The 17,995-nt window shown below is 41.4% G+C and overlaps 1 protein-coding gene across 1 annotated transcript in view; it reads right to left on the bottom strand.

Annotated features, from left to right (window-relative positions):
• Positions 1-17,995, bottom strand: part of RFTN1 (raftlin, lipid raft linker 1) — a 199,230-nt gene that overhangs the window by 106,360 nt on the left and 74,875 nt on the right. Inside the window, exon 3 of the mRNA XM_072726795.1 lies at positions 13,663-13,849. Within this exon, the coding sequence (XP_072582896.1) occupies positions 13,663-13,849 (187 nt within the window). The remainder of the gene's footprint in view (positions 1-13,662; positions 13,850-17,995) is intronic.

Below are 17,995 nucleotides of genomic sequence, written 5' to 3'. Positions count from 1 at the left end.
TAGTTCTCACCTAGAGGCAGTTTTGCCCATCAGCAGACATTGATAATATCTGGAGACATTCTGATTGTCATTAACTGCAGGGCCAGGGGCAGGGGTGGTGGTGTTTGCTACTGGCTTCTAGTGGATAGAGGCCAGGAATACTGCTAAATATCCCACAGTGCACAGGATGGTCCCAGCCCAAACTGTCAATAGTTGAGACACTATATATAGGCTGGGAAATCCTACCCTACCCTTACAATCTAACACTAATGGTTAAAAAATTAAAGAGGAACAGTGTTAGTAGTAGACAGCTTCTGATGTGAATCCTGGCTCCTCACTTACCAAAAGCATGACTCTGGACAAGTCAAGACGGTCGCATCTTCTTCATCTTGCTTCCAGGAGTAAAGATAATGTATATCATGAAGCAATGAGCAAGAACTCGGGCCAGACACAATAAATGGGAGTTATTATGGCTGGTGCCATAAATAAGGAATCACATTAAGAAATGCCTGCAAACATGTACACATTCTTCATAAGAAAAGTGGGCTTTTTGTTCCTAATAAGATCCAAGCTGCCTGACAGAGCCATTTTGGGGACTTTAACTATAAAAGTCCAAAAATTAAAATTTCAACATGTTGGGTATGTCATAAATCTCCCCAGAGCAGGGATTGTGCTCATCTCATTCTAACAAAGGCTACTACCTTAGAAGATACAAGACACCTAATAAATACATTTGGGGTTTTTTAAGTAAAGAGGAAAAATAATGCACTAAGGGCCTCAAAACCATTTGCACAGAACTGTTTAGTGCAGAAACTGACAAGATCCAGCCAGCCTGCTCAATGGAGCCACCTGGGGTGCTCAAATGGTTTGCAGTGTCAAAATGCCCTGAAACCAGTTTATGCATAACCAGGCCTCTGGTCCCAGAGCCTAGCTATGGGGGCTGAAGATGCTGCAAAGCCTAGAGGATACTGGGAATTCTTCAAGGACCCTTCTATAAGCTCTAGGGATCCTGAGCTGAAAGATGGTTTATTTCTGAGCCATGAGCCTCAAGACAGAACTTAAGCCCCCTACCCACTAAACAGTCCTGCTCACCCACCCCACACTTCAATACTAAGGAGTCATTAATAACTTCTTCAGGCTAGTTTTCCTAGGATTTGAAATGGGAGGTGGGAGCTAAGGCAAGAAAATGGTGCCTTTCTGTTACAAAACAGAATTAAGTCTAAACCTCCATTGAATGCATGATGTTTTCAACAAATCTTCACAACAAAAACAACCATCATGAGGACACAGTGAGAATAAATTATAAGACTTAACACATAGTAGTGAAGCAAAAGTGCTCTCAAACCCTCAGAAACAGGTGTTGTATGAATACAAGTTACTAATTTAGTTTTTAAAGCCTTTGGAGCCATTTTCAGTTCCAACTCATGGTTGATGAATGGGAGGTAAATGAAATGATGTACTCCACTAAATTGTATTTATGGCATTTACCTCTTTGTAAAATGGTTCCATCTTTCAACCACTTAAAAAATTATAGAAGACAGTTAGATAGATAGAAAGATAATCATTATATCAAAATCCTAAGAACACTGAAATCACTGATAATGTATTTACACGGATCTGAAAGTTATTTCTCACCTGCTGCCGCATTCATAGCTAAAAATGTAAAATTAACTTAGTACTAGTCTTTTCCAGAATCCAACACTGGTAATGCCCATGTCTTTCTCAGCTTGAAAAATACACACAATCTAATTTAAGCCTGATTGACAAAGAAGAGAAAAGACAAAAAAGACTGCCAGGAATATTTAAAGTAAGACAATCTGAGTTCCTAAATTTAATATGCAATAGGCATATAAATACAAAAATCTAACACTTCAGTAAAAGTATTGCAACTAAATTACCTACACTGTGTGCACCAGGCCCTCAAAATAGCATATAGGAATCCCTACAGCCCACCTGTAATGCCACAGAATAAATCTTTCATTGTTATTGAAAGACTGTGTGTTCTGTGGGAGGAAGGGGCCTTTATTTTACTTTAAAACAAATACAGACATTTCGTGGTACTCTAGTATTTGCATAAGATCAACAAGAAATTTCAAAGAAATTTCATGCTTGTGCCTCTGTGTCTTGGGTACCTGCTCACTAATCTCTGCCATTCTAAACTATTGGGAAAAGACTTGAAATCACTAGTATGCTAATTCTCTCTCAGAGGAGACAAAAATAAGTAAATAATAATAATAATAATAAAAACACAGAGAAAGACATAGGCAATCAAGGACGGCTATAAAACAGGGGTGGGGGAGGGGAGGCTCTCCCTGAACCACACACGTTTGTCTCTCTTGTTCCCTCCACTGGGACAAAGGCCGACACTTTGGAGGTGCAGAGTAAGAGTAACTAGGCAAGCCATTACGGGTGTGGATTGAAAAAAATTCTCTTCCCCCAAGAGAATGTGGCTTTACACCAGCATATTAGATTGGAAAGTGCAAACACAATAATTAACAGTGAATCCTGATACTTCAACACACCAGAAAAGGGTGTCACTCCAGCGTGAGATGGGAAATAGGAGGACTAAATTAAGGTAGTCTTCGGTGATGCTGGACAGCTCCTTGGGGGGTACAGTGGCAGCCCAAGAGAGCTAATCAAATCTTCCAAACACCTCGGGAAGCTTCAGAAAACTGCTGAAGGCTGATACCACGCCAACAATGAGGGGCAGCTGCGATCCCAGAGTGGGGCCCTTTCTATATCTGAATCTAAAATAACAACCTCCATGCTAAACAAACACTCTCGTATTCTCCTCTCTGATTTAAGAATAGAACTTTGAATTCACCTTCTTCAATTTCTGCTGTCTGGGAATAAACCAGCTGCTGTGGTTTCTCCACCGCCGTAACACATGTCAATCACTGCTAAACCCAGTGTTACTTTTCTTCCCCACGTGTGATTCCAACATTCAGCACGCTCCAGGGCTGAACCCCAGCCTCCTAGCCTCATATGGGAGCATTTTCTAGGGCACACCTCTGTAGGCTACTACCCCCTGTGTATTTCGTTTAATTATGAAACCTCTTTCTAGAAGCCCTGTAATTCTCCCAAGAGTCAAAGTAATTGGTAGAAATTAGACATGAAGAGACACAAGGCCACTTAAAGAGGACACCTTCAATTATAATTTTAAAAAGAACTTTCTTTTTAGTACCAGTATAATTTTGTACTTTCCCAATTTTGCCCTTTTCAAATGCCAAAGAAAATGCTCATGTTATCTTCTGGGCTATAAAAAAAAAGGCAATGTAATGCATTTGTACTTCACTTAAGGTCCACAAAGATTTCCTTTTCTTTGAAGGCCATCCTTTGGATGTTTTTAAAAAGGAAAAAAAAAAAAAGAGTAAAAAAAACCTATATATATATACCCTGTGGCAAATTACTTTTATTTGGGCAATGAAAGTATTGTGTGTGTGTGTGTGTGTGTGTGTGTGTGTGCATGTATGTGTGTTCCTTCCTTGGGGCCCATGCTGTGTGGCTACATTATCAAGATGTACTTTTGGCACTGGTAAATATGTAAACCAAAACCAGATCCATTTTGCAGTGAATTTATGGTCTTCTAGTGAAGATGGTAGTAAAATTCCAGAGCATAGTTCTATTCCACTCAATTCAAGAAAATTCTATTAAGCGACACACATACTCACCACCTGGCACTCTACGTAAGTAATGGGAATCCACAGATAAATGAAGATTTAGCAAGGGGGAAATAGGGTAGGCGGACATTTCCTTCAAACAATAACAAGAGAGCCTGAGAAGTATGATGATTGCTGTGTGTGAAAGGAGATGAGACAGCTCAAAGGGTGAATGATTAACTCCATCTAAGTAAAAATCATACAGAAATCTTAAAGATTGCAAGATGCAGCCATTGGGGTAGGGCTAGGGCTGCTAGCTAGGGTAGGCTAGGGCTGCACAGTGATACTCTGGATTCAGTTTCAGACCACCACAATAAAGTAAATAGTGCAATAAAGCAAGTCAAATGAATTCTTTGGTTTCCCAGCATTATAGCAAAAGTTATGTTTACACTGTACTGCAATCCATTAAGTGTGCAAAATCATGATGTCTAAAAAAAAGTATAAACCTTTTTTTTTTAAAGAGTATTTATTTATTCATGAGAGACACACAGAGAGAAGCAGAGACATAGGCAGAGGGGGCTCCCTGTGGGGAGCCTAATGTGGGACTTGATCCCAGGACCCCAGGATCACACCCTGAGCCAAAGGCAGACGCTCAGCCTATACCTTAATTAAAAATACTTATTGCTAGAAAATGCTAATCATCATATGAGCTTTCAGTGAGTTGTAATCCTTTTGCTGGTGGAGGGTCTTGTCTCAATGCTGATGGCTGCTGACTGATCACAGTGGTGTTGGCTTAAGGCTGGAGTGGTTATGGCAATTCCTTAAACTAGGGCAACAATGAACTTTGCCACATCCATTGACTTGTCCTTTCACAAATTACTTCTCTGTAGCATGTGACGCTGTTCGATAGCATAGCATTTTACCCACAGAAGAACTTCTTTCAAATAGGAGTCCATCCTCCCAAACCCTTTATCAACTGCTGCTTCATCATCTAAGTTTATGTGATATTCTCAATCCTTTGTTGTAATTTGAACAGCCTCCCCAGCATCTTCACCAGGAGTAGTTTCCAAATAAAGAAACTACTTTCTTTGCTCATCCATAAGCAGCAACTTCTTATCTGTTAGTTTGACCATGAGATTGCAGCAGTTCAGTTCCATCTTCAGGCTTCACTGCTAATTCTAGTTCTCTTGAATTTCCACCACATCTGCAGTGCCTTCTCCCACTGAAATCTTGAACCTCTCAAAGTCAGCCATGAGTGCTGGAATCAACTTCTAAACTCCTGTTGATGTTGATATATTGACCTGTTTCCATGAATCACAAATGTTCTTAATAGTATCTAGAATGGTGAATCCTTTCCAGAATGTTTTCTTTTTTTTTTAAAAGATTTATTTATTTATTTATTCATGATTTCATGACAGACACAGAGAGAGAGGCAGAGACACAGGCAGAGGGATAAGCAGGCTCCACACCAAGAGCCCAACGCGGGACTCGATGCCGGGACTCCAGGATCGCGCCCTGGGCCAAAGGCAGGCGCCAAACCACTGAGCCACCCAGGGATCCCCTCCAGAATGTTTTCAATTGGTTTGCCCAGATCCATCAGGAGAGTCACTATGTCTGGCAGCTAGAGCCTTTTGAAATGTATTTCTTTTGTTGTTGTTGTTTGTTTGTTTTTTTCAAATGTATTTCTTAAATAAGATTTGAAAGTCGAAACTACTCTTTGATCCATGTGCTACAGAACGGACGTTGTATTAGCAGGCACAAAAACAACACTAATCTCATTGTCCATCTCCATCAGAGCTCTTGGATGACCAGGTGCATTGTCAATGAGCAGTAATATTTTGAAAGGAATATTTTTTCCTGAGCAGTAGGTCTCCATTGTGGACTTAAAATATTTGGCAAACCATGTTGTAAACAGATGTATGGTCATCTAGGCTTTGCTGTTCCATGCTTAAAGCAGGCCAAGTAGATCTAGTATAATTCTCAGGGACCCTAGGATTTTCAGAATGGTCAATGAGTACTGGCCTCAACTTACAGTCACCAGCTATATTACCTCCTAACAAGGAGAGTCAGTCTGTTCTTTGAAGCCTGGAAGCCAGGCGAGGACTTCTTTCTAGATATGAATGTCCTAGTCAGCATCTTCTTCCAACAAAAGGTTGTTTCATCTACATTGAATGTCTGTTTGGTGTAAACGCTTTCGCTAGTTATCTTAGATCAATCTTCTGGAACTCTTGCTGCACCCTTTACGTTAGCACTTGTTACTTCACATTGCACTTTGATGTTATGGAGACGGCTTCTTCCCTTAAACCTCATGAACCCACCACATCTGCAGGCTTCAAACTTTTCTTCTGCGGCTTCCTCATCTCTCAGCCTTCATAGAATTGAAGAAAGTCAGGACCTTGCTCTGGACTAAGCTTTGGCTTAAGGGAATGCTGTGGCTGGTTTGATCATCTATCCAGACCACTCAAACCTTCTACATATCAGCAGTAAGACTGTTTCACTTTCTTATCATTCATGTGTTCACTAGAGCAGCTCTTCTAATTTCCTTCAAGAACTTTCCTTTGCATTCACAACTTGGCTAACTGTGTGGTGCAAGAGGTCTAGTATTCGGTCTATGCTGGGCTTTCAACATGCCTTTCCCACTAAGCTTAATCATTTCTAGTTTTTGATTTAAAGGGAGAGACACACAACTCTTCCTTTCACATGAACACTTGGAAGCCACTGCAGGGTTATTAACTGGCCTGATTTCAATGTTGCTGTATCTCCAGAAACAGGGGTGCCCAAGAAGTGGGAGAGAGATGGGGGGATGGCTGGTTGGTGGAACAGCCACAACTCATATTTATCTATTAAATTCATTATCTGACATGAATTGTGGTTCATGGTGCCTCAAAACAATTACAGTAGTAACATCAAAGATCACTGACCAGTTTATAATAACAAAAATAATAATAATGAAAAAAAGTTTGAAATATTGCAAGGAATGACAAAATGTTACACAGAGACACAAAGTGAGCAGCTGTTGGAAAAATGGCATTGATAGACTTGCTTGACACAGGATTACCACGCACTTTCAATCTGTAAAAACTGCAGTATCTGAGAAGCACAATAAGGCAAAGTATGTCTATATTTTGAAAAAAGGGAGGCAATATTTAAAAAAAGAAGTTCTCACATAAACATCCAGATTTCTGAGTTTTCTTGAAAAAAAGGTACAAGACCTGATGACACCTGGCAACAACAGGACATAGTTAGGTACTGACTCTCTGACAACCCAAGAGCCCCCACCCAAGGTTCTGGCCCCTGGAAGTATCTGAACTTGCAAGCCCTGCCTTAGAAAAAAAGGCAGTCTTCAGGATTTCAGATTCCCAGCCCCAAAGGGAAGAAGGGGTAAAGGCTAGGCACTTCTGATATTTGCTTTCCTGGAAATAAAACAGCAAAAAGCCAAAAGTATCGTCTCTCACTGAATCACTTGACACTGGGCGGCCAGAGCTGACTCATCTAGCAATCTGTGCTGCTCGTAAGTACTTGGGAGTAGAGCTTGCTGATGCGGTCTGAGAGGAAAAACTTCTCAGACTCCAAGCATATGGTCAATTTGGAACCGGGCAGCTCACTTAGCACAGCTTTCGGCAAGCCACCGCGTCTCTTCTAAGAATTACTAGAGGCATCTGGTATAGGGAACAAGGACCACAACAGGCTGAGCTCAGTCAGCAACACTGAAATGGGCCTGTCCTCGTGGGCTCACCACAGCTTCACACAGCTTCCCATGGCCTCACTCAGCTCAGACTTCACTCCTGGCTCCTGACTGCAGACACCTGCCAGGGGACATCCCACCACCAGCAACTGCCCACAAACACGATGCAACCAAACCAATGCTACTCACATTCCTTCTGAGGTGGATGCTGCCCATGCTCCACCGAGATCCCCTCCAAAACCTCTCCTGGCTCTGTGTGTCCTCCTCCTACGTTCTGCATGCTTTAAGTTCTCTCTTGGCCATTGGAATTGCCCTGCCGGGAGGTGCCCTAGACCACAGAAGTGTCTGAGGCAGCTCATGGCAAATGGCTGCTGGGGGCAGAAGCATGAAGGCCCCTTCCCAGCCTCAAGATGGACTCACTGTTTCCTGGGGAATCAGACTGAGACTGACACTGTACCCTTGCTGGCTTCCTTCCCTGCCCTGTCCCATGTCCCCACTCCTAACTGAGGCTTCTTAGGAACATTTCCCTGATGATCTTCTCAGGATCTGCTCCAGGGAAACCCCACTAAGACCGAGCCCTTCCCCATCCCCTCCCCTCCCTCCTCCAGTTAATCCTCCCAGCCCCTCAGAGTCAAAAATGCACTTGTATTTTGATTCCTCCTCTTCCTTCACCCTATCTCTCTGCAGCTAAATGTTAAATCTGTAACATTTCCTCCCATCAGATGCATCTCCCATCCAACTCTGCCTTAGTTCCCACCACAGCCCACCTGAGTCTAGCCACCCACTGGCTCCCTCTAGAACTGTTTTCTCAACCTCCATTGTCTTTCCCTCTTTCACTCTGAAAACTCAGACCTTCTAAGGGTTGTTCCTACAAAACAAAACAAAACAAAACAAAACAAAACAAAACAAAACAACAACAAAAAAATATTGCAATGGTTCCCCAATGACCTCAGGATAAAATCAAACTTATTAGCCCCACCATCAGAGGCCTCCTGGTCCCGGCCCCTCAGGCCTCTTCTTCCTGCTTCTCTCTGACCTGTACTTTGTTCACCCCACACCATCCGTGGTCTGCTTCCTCCAGGCTCCCTCGGGCCAGTCCCCCTGCCTGGAAGACCCTCCTCACCACTTGTCTCCCTGTACAAATCTACCCATCATTCCAGACCAAGAGCAAAAGGGAGCCACAGATCCTCCTTCTCTAAAGCACCCCCATTAACAAATTCTGGGTGAGAGGTGAAAACCAAGACCTATAGATTTAGCTGGGCATTAACATAATTTGCACCATATATATTTGACAACTCCCCTCTCCGCAGTAGATAAGTATCTTGAGAGCTGTGAGCTCTTTAGAGTCATTTTTGCATAGTGTAGCTACACTGCACACATTTATCTTAGACAAATCTAAGGGGCCGTTGACCACTTCAAATGTGCCAGTTATTCTACTCAACAGGCAGATGTGTCCCAGAATGGATGTGAGATAGGCGGCATGGAGATCCTGTTCCCTTCACCACAAACGGTTCCCTAAGGGCAGCACCTCACCCCCTCAGCACACTCACTGTAAGCAGAACCAACTTACATCTGCCTGGGGTTCATTGTTGGAAACACAGATCTGATCTCGTCCTGAAGGAAAACATGGCATTGGTCAGGTAGAGAAATGCTCCAGTATTATACTTTGTGGGCAAGTAAAGAGATTTGCAAGGGCAGTTTTCATTATATGCATTTTCCACCTTCCAGGAGGGCTTCTGAATCCTGCCCCTTGCATTAGCAGCAGCCCCTCTGTGCACCCTACCCCTTCACCCAAGGCCTCACCTGATGAATGTGGACAGGGTTCACAGTTTTCTTCCCTTGTACCATATAAGGCTGATATCCCAGGGAACCTGGACCCCAAATGGTTTTGACCCATTAGTGATGAAAAACACATCACAGATAACCCTGAACTGGCTTTATGTGTGAACAATGACGACACAGCAGCTGAAAAATGGAGAGGCATGGGCTTTTGTATTTATGCCTACAACCATAAAACGGCCTAGAATTAAACCCACACTCACGAAATATCAGAAGTGACATGATAATAAGTGACTTCTCTTAGCCATCAAATTTTGAGATCTTTGGCAACTCATTTTAAGGAAAAGTACCTGAAAAAAAATGAAGGACAACTTAACTGTACTTAGAATTCAGAGTGAATGAAACTATATTAACTATCCTGGTCTGTTAAAAATCACTAAGTGTTCCAAAGAGTTTTAAGAAAGTAGCACAAACTCTCTTTCTACTTATTCATGAAATATTTCAAATTTAGCTACTCATTCTTCAGTTTTCAAAATAAATTCAACACATCTAGAATCAAGAACAATTTGTACTACAATGTGTGGGTTGGAATGACATCTTGAAATGGCAGTTATCAGATTTTTCAAGGAAAAATGATCAGGTGATTTTTCATGGAATTAAGTAAAGCTTGTCTGAATGGTATAGAGCTCACAGGAATGTTACTGCACTGAGCTTTTGGAGTGACTCATTAACAATGCAGTTCAACTCTCAATGGTGCTCTCAAATTATCCAATCTCCATGAGGAGACACTGTAATTATAAGACTCAAATAAACTCTTCCCACCTCATGCACATCACTCCCATTTCTGCCCCAAAGAAATCAGGACCAAGTTAGAAGCTCTTTCCTCCAGAAACATTCCTTCCTCTCCTTGCCAGTGGGAGGTGACTTCTTTTTCCCAAATCTCATGGCATAAGGCAAATGCCTCATTTTCTCAGTTAAATGACAGGTGTCTAGAGGGCAACCTCCATGTCTGGTTGAATCTTGCACCCTCTGCCTCCTCACCAAGTAGAGCTCCCAGCAAAATATGTTACAAAGGGTAGAGTTGAGTGTTTGCAAATGAATGATGAAGGGAGTGAATGCAAACTTGTAGGGTTCTGTCCTTTCTCCTGATCTTAACTACAGATCCCAAAAGCCAGTTATTTGCTAAAAACCTTATGTTCACCTTTTAAACATATGAAGTTTTGTATCCAGGTTTCAAGTTGCCACCCGTGATTAATTCTTGCGAATGAACTTGATTTGGACTGATACTACTCTAAAAAGTTTACCCATAGCTCTTTTGGGATGGTCCAATTAGAAAATATTAACCAGGCATTTTACTTCCTCTTTGAGAGCTAAATCATTTCATTTAACAGCATCTACAGCTCTCAAAACTTTGGCAGACTTTGAGAAAAATACCATATTAACTTTATTAAAAATTCATCATGTATTCTCCTTGTTTCCTTTCTACTACATAAACTCCCTACTGATACAGGAAAAGCTCTGTTGCTTTTTGTTTATTTATTTTTAATAGTGTGGGGTGTCCTTTCCTAAGGATGCAAAAACACATGGTTATTACATTTGCTAGGAGAGAAAAGGCCTGCCCTTTAAAATGATATTGTATAATGACTGCTTTCCACCACCACTCCTCCCACCCAATACTAATGGGGAATGGAAGTAGGGGAAATTCTCTTGGTCATTTTTGCCTTGAGAACGGTAAGTTACCATTCTCATTAGCATGACAAATTAACAAGCTTTAGTAATTTCCTTTAAAAAAACAAACACAACAGGGTGGGGTGGGATCAATTTCAAAAACTTGGCACAAAGTTATCCAAGGAATTCCTTTCTCTGAATCTGCTTCTTAAGAACCCAGATTGTTCTATAAAGTCATCCAGCAGTATGTAGACTTCAGGCACTATCTACCAGAGTAAACTCAAATCAAAAGAGAATGCCATCTTCTTCTTGAAACCTTCCTGCACACCCATGTCTCATTCTTCCTAATGGCTTGATCCATTTTCCTTTCCTAGAAAGTAAGTTTATTAGCTCAGGGACTGTCCTCAGTGGAAGTGAAAAAAAACCTACTGAGTACCTTTAGGTCCATTGCTGGCTAGTTATGGACTATTCCCCAAAGTGATGGTTCTTATAATGCTTATGAGGAACTTTCTCACCCACCTCATCTGATCAGATAACTGAGGTTAGCTAGTTCAGGCCTTGCAAATCATTTAGTACCAGAAAAAATCCACTAATGTGTCCCTGACCCTATAGCACTTATTCACAGGGGTGCAGTGTAGAACACAAGCCCTCCAACCAGAAGCCCTATGTTTCTTCTCACCTTTCCTGGTACTCAAAACTCTTCCTAGCAGTAAAGAGGCGATCCCCAGGAGCTCTGGTGAGTATCAGGCATGGAGCTGGACAAGAATTTGGTTCTCTCACCTTTGTTACTCTAAGTGTGACCCATGGACCAGCAGCATTGCTATCATCTAGGAATGTGTTGGAAATGCAGAGTCCCAGGTCCAACCCTAGACCTGCTGAATCAGATTGCACTTGGAATAATATCCCCAGGAGATTCCCAGGAAGCACATCAAAGTTTGAGAGGTGCTACTCCATAGAAGCATCTTCATATGTAGAGTCAAATTCATTTATGACATGCTGACTTCATGCCAAACCCCACACTAACATCACCTGCAGTAGAATGACACTGAGTGGACTTTCCCTTCTGCTCATCAAGTCCAATGCAATGATATAAGAAGCAGAAACACTGATGCCCAGTGAATGCCTTGTATAATCTGGAAGTTATGTGGTAGGTTGGTTTTATTTTATTTCCTTTCTGAAATTCTTACTTATTCTGAGATTATTGAGTGGTAATATGGAGGAAGATGGAATAATGAAATTACTACCTCATCTAAAAATCAAAGGTAGCTTCCCTGCTTTTTCCATAAAAGGGTTTTCCACAAGAATCATGGGTGCAGGAACACAGCAGGTACTTCACATCAGGGTTCAGAGGGGAGGCAGCCTGCCTGGGACCAACCAGAGCTCTACTTGCTGCCATTTGTACAACCTTGACAAGTAAGTCAACATCTAGGCTTCAGCTTCCTTTCCTTTAGAATGGAATAAAGGGACTCAGTGGTTGAACCTCTGCCTTCAGCACAGGTCGTGATCTCAGGGTCCTGGGATGGAGTCCTACATCAGGCCCCCCGCAGAGAGCCTGCTTCTTCCTCTATGTCTCTGCCTCTCTCTCTGTGTCTCTCATGAATAAATAAAATATTTAAAAATGTAAAATAAAATGAAATAAAATAAAATAAATAAGTGAAAATAAAAGCAGTACCTATTTCAAAGACTCCTTATGAGAACAAAATGATACCTGTAAAGCCTGGCATATTGTGAGCACTCAGTACAAGTGACCTATGATAATTACACATAATATTGTGTGTCAGTGGAACCTAAAACCATCGTGGCTCTTGCAACAATTTCCTCTTGTGATTGATCTAGATATAGTAAATCAACATAAAGAAATGAAGAGTCAAAAAAGAAAGACTTGAGAAAAGTTTCACTCTATGAAAACCATGGTAATTCTGGACGTTAGCAAAGGTGGCCACCATCTTTCACTTCAAATTCCAATGCGTGTGGACTCCAACTAAGCATCCAGAGCTTGATCAGCCATGAAGAAATGAACACTACCGGCCAGGAAGGAGGAGTCTATCTTAGTCACCCAAACCTCCATCTCACAGCTGCCTCTGGTGAGCTCACTAGCCAGATGTCTGTTTACCAGGCAAAGTAACTTTTTAAAAGACAGAAAGAGAAGCAATCATTCTGTACTCTTTTTAAACTATAGCGCATTGTCATTCCTCTCATAACTGGCCAAAGGACAGATCTGATTTCTTTTGCCAGATTTTATTTCAAAATAAAGCACAAAAACATATCATGCTTACTATCCCACCCTCATTGTTTTTTTTAAATCACTTAAGATTAATATATCTCCTTTTGAGAAACCAACCTCTACCTCTCTTTTCCTAATTAGACTCAATAAAAATATAAGAATAACCATTCAACTGGACAAGCCACGCTGAAAAACACCCTGAAAGCCTTGAAAACTAAAATGAAGACAAATGTATCACAGCACTTGATTCAAGTGGGTTTTGTTTTTCTTCCCAAGTGACTGACGGAACATACGGTAAGTTTAAAATATCCAAGTATTTCTGGAGTTTGGAGGAAGATATTAAGTTTGTATAGCCTTCAAAAAAAGAGTGTGCTTTGCAGCCATGCATTTCAGATGGACAGTATGATACTCTCACCAGCTGCCTCATCCTGGGAGTACACCTTTTCAGAGGAGGCCTCTTTTTAGTCAAGTGTAATCCAATAAATTAAAGGAGGGTCAGGATATATGGAACTCTCTACTCATGCAGTGAGGACAGTTGCAGGACACTACGAGACTTCTCTCTGGTCGTCTGACACTTTGTCTTACCTGTCAGAGAGCAGAGGCCCTGGGGAGATCATGAAAATTTCAAATATATTCTCTACCTCTAGTCTTCTCACTTTCCCTCCTCCATTCAACACACATCAGCCACCTCCTAAGGCTCAGCTAACGGTTCACCTAAGACGACTTACCTGTCAGTTTTCTTGATCAGGATGGCCCTGAAGATGTGCTCGAGGGGTGTCTTCTCCCGTTCATGGGTTGGCTGCACGAAGGGGTGCAGTGCCACTAGTGAGAAGCCCTGTTGGTACAGCTCCAGGAGCTGGGCGGGCAGGTCATGCAGGGAGGCCAGCCTCACCGCTGAGGACCTCGGGAGCTCCGCTGGAGGTAGAGAGAGGAGAGGCTCATCAGGAAAGCCACACCAGGGCCTGCCCTCCCCCATCCAAGTCCTTCTCCCCTTGCCCTTGCACACTTCCAGGTCACCTCTCCCTAAAAATGAGTTTATTCCTGTCTTAACTACTGTCAAAGAGAACTTAAAACAGCAGATTATTTTCCAACTCATCCAAAGGGGTTGTCATAATTGGATGTTTTAAACCAAGAGTCAATCTTCTCAGAGATCACATTGGAAAAGTCATTTCCACCCTCTCAAAAAATAAAAAAAGAAAGAAAAGAAGGAGGAGGAGGGAAAAATGACAACTGCATGCAAATATAAAATTCCCCAGCTGGCAAAAAGCAGCACTGACAAAGTCAGAAGACAAACTGGAACAAAATTTCTGGGACACTTAAGAGAAAGGGGTAATTTCCTTAATTTGCAAAGAAACCACTGAAACAGCGAGAGAGAAAGAGAGAGAGAGAGAGAGAGGAAGGAAGGAGGAAGAAAAGGGGAGGAGAGGGAGGATACGGAAGGAAAGAGAAAGGAAGAGAGAGGAAGAAAGACAAAATATACAAAGACGCAACTGCCTAAAAAACAGAAAAAGTTAATTAATATTTGGGAAAAAACTCAAATTAACTCCACATTACAACTATGCAAGACACATATTTTTTTCACCTACTGAATTAAGATTTGAATTTAAAACAATTTTTTGAGATGGACAGACATAATACCATAGATTATGACCATAAGCAATGTTGATGAAAAATACCACTCCTACATAATTTCACATGGATGTACATAGAGTACATCATACCCAGGGATTCCATACCTAGGAATTTGCTGGGCCAAAGATAAAAGTATTGTACTTTTTTCATATATGGCCAGATTTCTTCCACAGAGTAGCATGGATTTACCTCCTATCAGCAATGTATAAAGGCATTCCTTTTTCCATGTCCTGGCTAATTTCATAGTGAAAAAAATGATCTCTATTGTGGCAATTTGTATTTCTCTTACTACATAACTTATATTTTTTCTTACTGAACATCTCATGTTTAAATACTATCTGTGTCACCTTTTCTATTAATTGTTCATAATCTTTGCCTAGTTTTCTATTGGGTTATTGGTCCTTTTCTCTATTGATTTGTCAAAACTCTTTATATATTAGGAAATTTAGTTGTCATTGCAATAGCTTTCCCAAATTTATTGTTTTTTGACTTTGCATAAGGTGGGTTTTGTCATAAAGAATTTTTTTATGAAGCTAAGTTACTCAATATTCTATGATTTTTTAAAAGGTTTTATTTATTTATTCTTAAGAGAGAGAGAGAGAGATAGGCAGAGGCAGAGGGAGAAGCAGGCTCTACGCTGAACAGAGAGCCTGACATGAGGCTCAACTCCAAGACCTGAGGATCATGACCTGAGCTGAAGATGGAGGCTTAACCAACTGAGCCACCCAGGCACCTGTCTTCAATGACTTGAGTTTTATGTCATAGCAGAGAGATCAGGGTTCATAAAACAATTCTCCTGTTAAGACATATTTCATTTTTCAGATGTGAATCTTTGAGCCAATTTGGAATTTATGCAATATGAATTCAACATCCCACCCCCTTTTTCTCATTAATTTGAGCTGTCACCTTTATCATATATTCTTGAACATATAAATTTATTATTGTGATCCATTAATCTGTTTTAACAATTTTAATGTCATGTTTTAACATCTGGTCAGGCTATTTCCTGAAACTTCTTATTTCCTGTTTAGTTTCTGAATCTTCCTTTTTTTTTTTTTTAATGGCCTTTAAAACCAACTCATCAAACCTTTCTTCCAAAAAAATCTTATTGGTATTATTATTGGATCATGTTAAAATTATAGCTTAACTGAGGGAGAATGGATATCTTCATCACACTGTAAGTTCCCATCCAAGGACAAGGATAATTTTTGTTTATTCAAGATTTCTTTGGGGTCCCTCAGGCACATATTAAAGCTTTCTTCCCATAGATATTGTACACTTATCAATTTTATTCTTATTTATCTGTTATTGGAGTAACAGAATTTTTTTTCCCTTTTTACTCCTATGCTACCCATTCAGGCAAGAATGTTGGGGAAATAGCCATATTCATCATGGTGATGTGGTGAACTTCTCTGGAGGGCAATATAGTGTGTTTGTCTTCAAACCTAAAAGTACATACACCCTTTGTCCAACAATCCCACTACTAGGTATTTTGCCTATGGCTGGACTCATAGATGTTAATCAAGATATACAGACAAATATACTCACTACAGGCTTGTTCCTATAGCAAAAACTTGAAACCAAATAGTTCTTCATTGGAGGGCTGGCTAGCTAACCACTGGGACACCTCAGTGATGAATTCTATGGGCCATTTAACAAGACTAAGATAAATCTGTTATGTACCGATGGAAATGTATCCAAGGTAAGTTTTTAAGTTAAGACGTGACGTGTCAAACAGTGTTTATGATAGCCTTGTATAAAAATAATTAGAAAGATAGGGCAGCCCAGGTGGCTCAGTGGTTTAGCGCCGCCTTCAGCCCAGGGCCTGATCCTGGAGACCCAGGATAAAGTCCCACGTCAGGCTCCCTGTATGGAGCCTGCTTCTCCCTCTGCCTGTGTCTCTGCCTCTCTCTCTCTGTCTCTCTCATGAATAGATAAATAAAATCTTAAAAAAAAAGAAAGATAATTTTTTTAGAATAAAATTTTTTTCTGAAATAAAAAATATATGAATGTAGGAGAAAGGGGCTGGAGTATAAGAGGGAAGGAAGATGGTTTTTATTTTGTACTCACAGTACTATTACCATCCACAGGGGCGATTGGGTGGAGGGTCTATGAGATATTTTAATTTTCTTATCTATATGCAAAAACATTATTTAAAAGTTTCACATATATTTCTGAGAATAATGTATTACTATTTTTTTTAAGATTTATTTATTTATTTACTTATGGTAGACACAGAAAGAGAGAGAGTGAGGCAGAGACACAGGAGGAGGGAGAAGCAGGCTCCATGCCGGGAGCCCGACGTGGGACTCGATCCCGAGACTCCAGGATCATGCCCTGGGCCAAAGGCAGGCGCCAAACTGCTGAGCCATCCAGGGATCCCCCAATGTACTTTTTTAAAACACAAACCTGGGCACCTGGGTGGCTCAGTCGGTTAAGCATCTGACTCTTGATTTCAGCTCAGGTCATGATCTTAGGCTGCTGAGATTAAGCCCTGCATCAGGCCAGCTCAGCACACAGTCAGCTTGTCCCTCTCCCTCTGTTCCTCCCCATGCACATGCGCATGCACACTCTCTCTCCCAAATAAATAAATAAATAAATATTTAAAATAAATAAATAAATAATTAAGCACAAACTTAAAAAACTAAATCTAGGACTACTTAAGAATACTACTTAACATCAGCTACTGCTCTCATTTCCATACATCATGCAAGGAATTTACAGGAAAAAAAATCTATAGCAATGATTCACTCTAAAGCAGTGCCCACCCAGCATCTTGGAGAAATCTCCATTAATAACAATGACAAATAGAAGATTGGCCAGGAAAGTGTGCAGTCTTTTCCCTTGAAGTGTACATTCTGGATATGCAGCTAGTCAAAAAAATCTAAAGACAGGTCTGGTAAAAAATGCTGAGCCCCTCTGAATTCCCATGCAAAGAAACCTGCCAAATACCTCCTTAGACCCAGGCAAGGGGACTCCCACCCTGGACCCCTTGCTTTAGAGCAAGGGTCCTCCAAGTGTGCTCCTTAGTCCACCAGCAGCACCAGCAACACAGAGAAATTCATTAGAAATACAGACTCTAGGGCCCCACCTCTGACCTGCTGACTCAGAATCTGAGTAATCTACACCTTCATAAGCCCTCCCAGGAGACTGAAGCTGAGAACTACTCTGCGGAGGGTTCCTTTGGCTCTCCTGCCACTCTCCTTTCCTCTCCCCTTCTTGGGCGAGGAAACCAGGGACCTAAGTAAGACATGCACCAACCTGTCATCCACAGCCCAACCTCACATAGCCAAGAGCTTGGAATTCCCTGACCTTACAACCTCGGGCCCACCATGCAGTTCTGAGCAGCCTTCTTCAGTCTGCAGCAAAGGTGGATGGTGCCCATGTGCGCACCCCCAGGCCCCAGGCAATCAGGAACTAGGGTGTGAT

This window comes from Vulpes vulpes, chromosome 11 (assembly GCF_048418805.1).
Source record: "Vulpes vulpes isolate BD-2025 chromosome 11, VulVul3, whole genome shotgun sequence".
In the NCBI taxonomy this organism is placed as follows: Eukaryota; Metazoa; Chordata; class Mammalia; order Carnivora; family Canidae; genus Vulpes; species Vulpes vulpes.
Note: the sequence above shows the minus strand (reverse complement) of the source record. Positions and strands in the feature narration are given on the sequence as shown.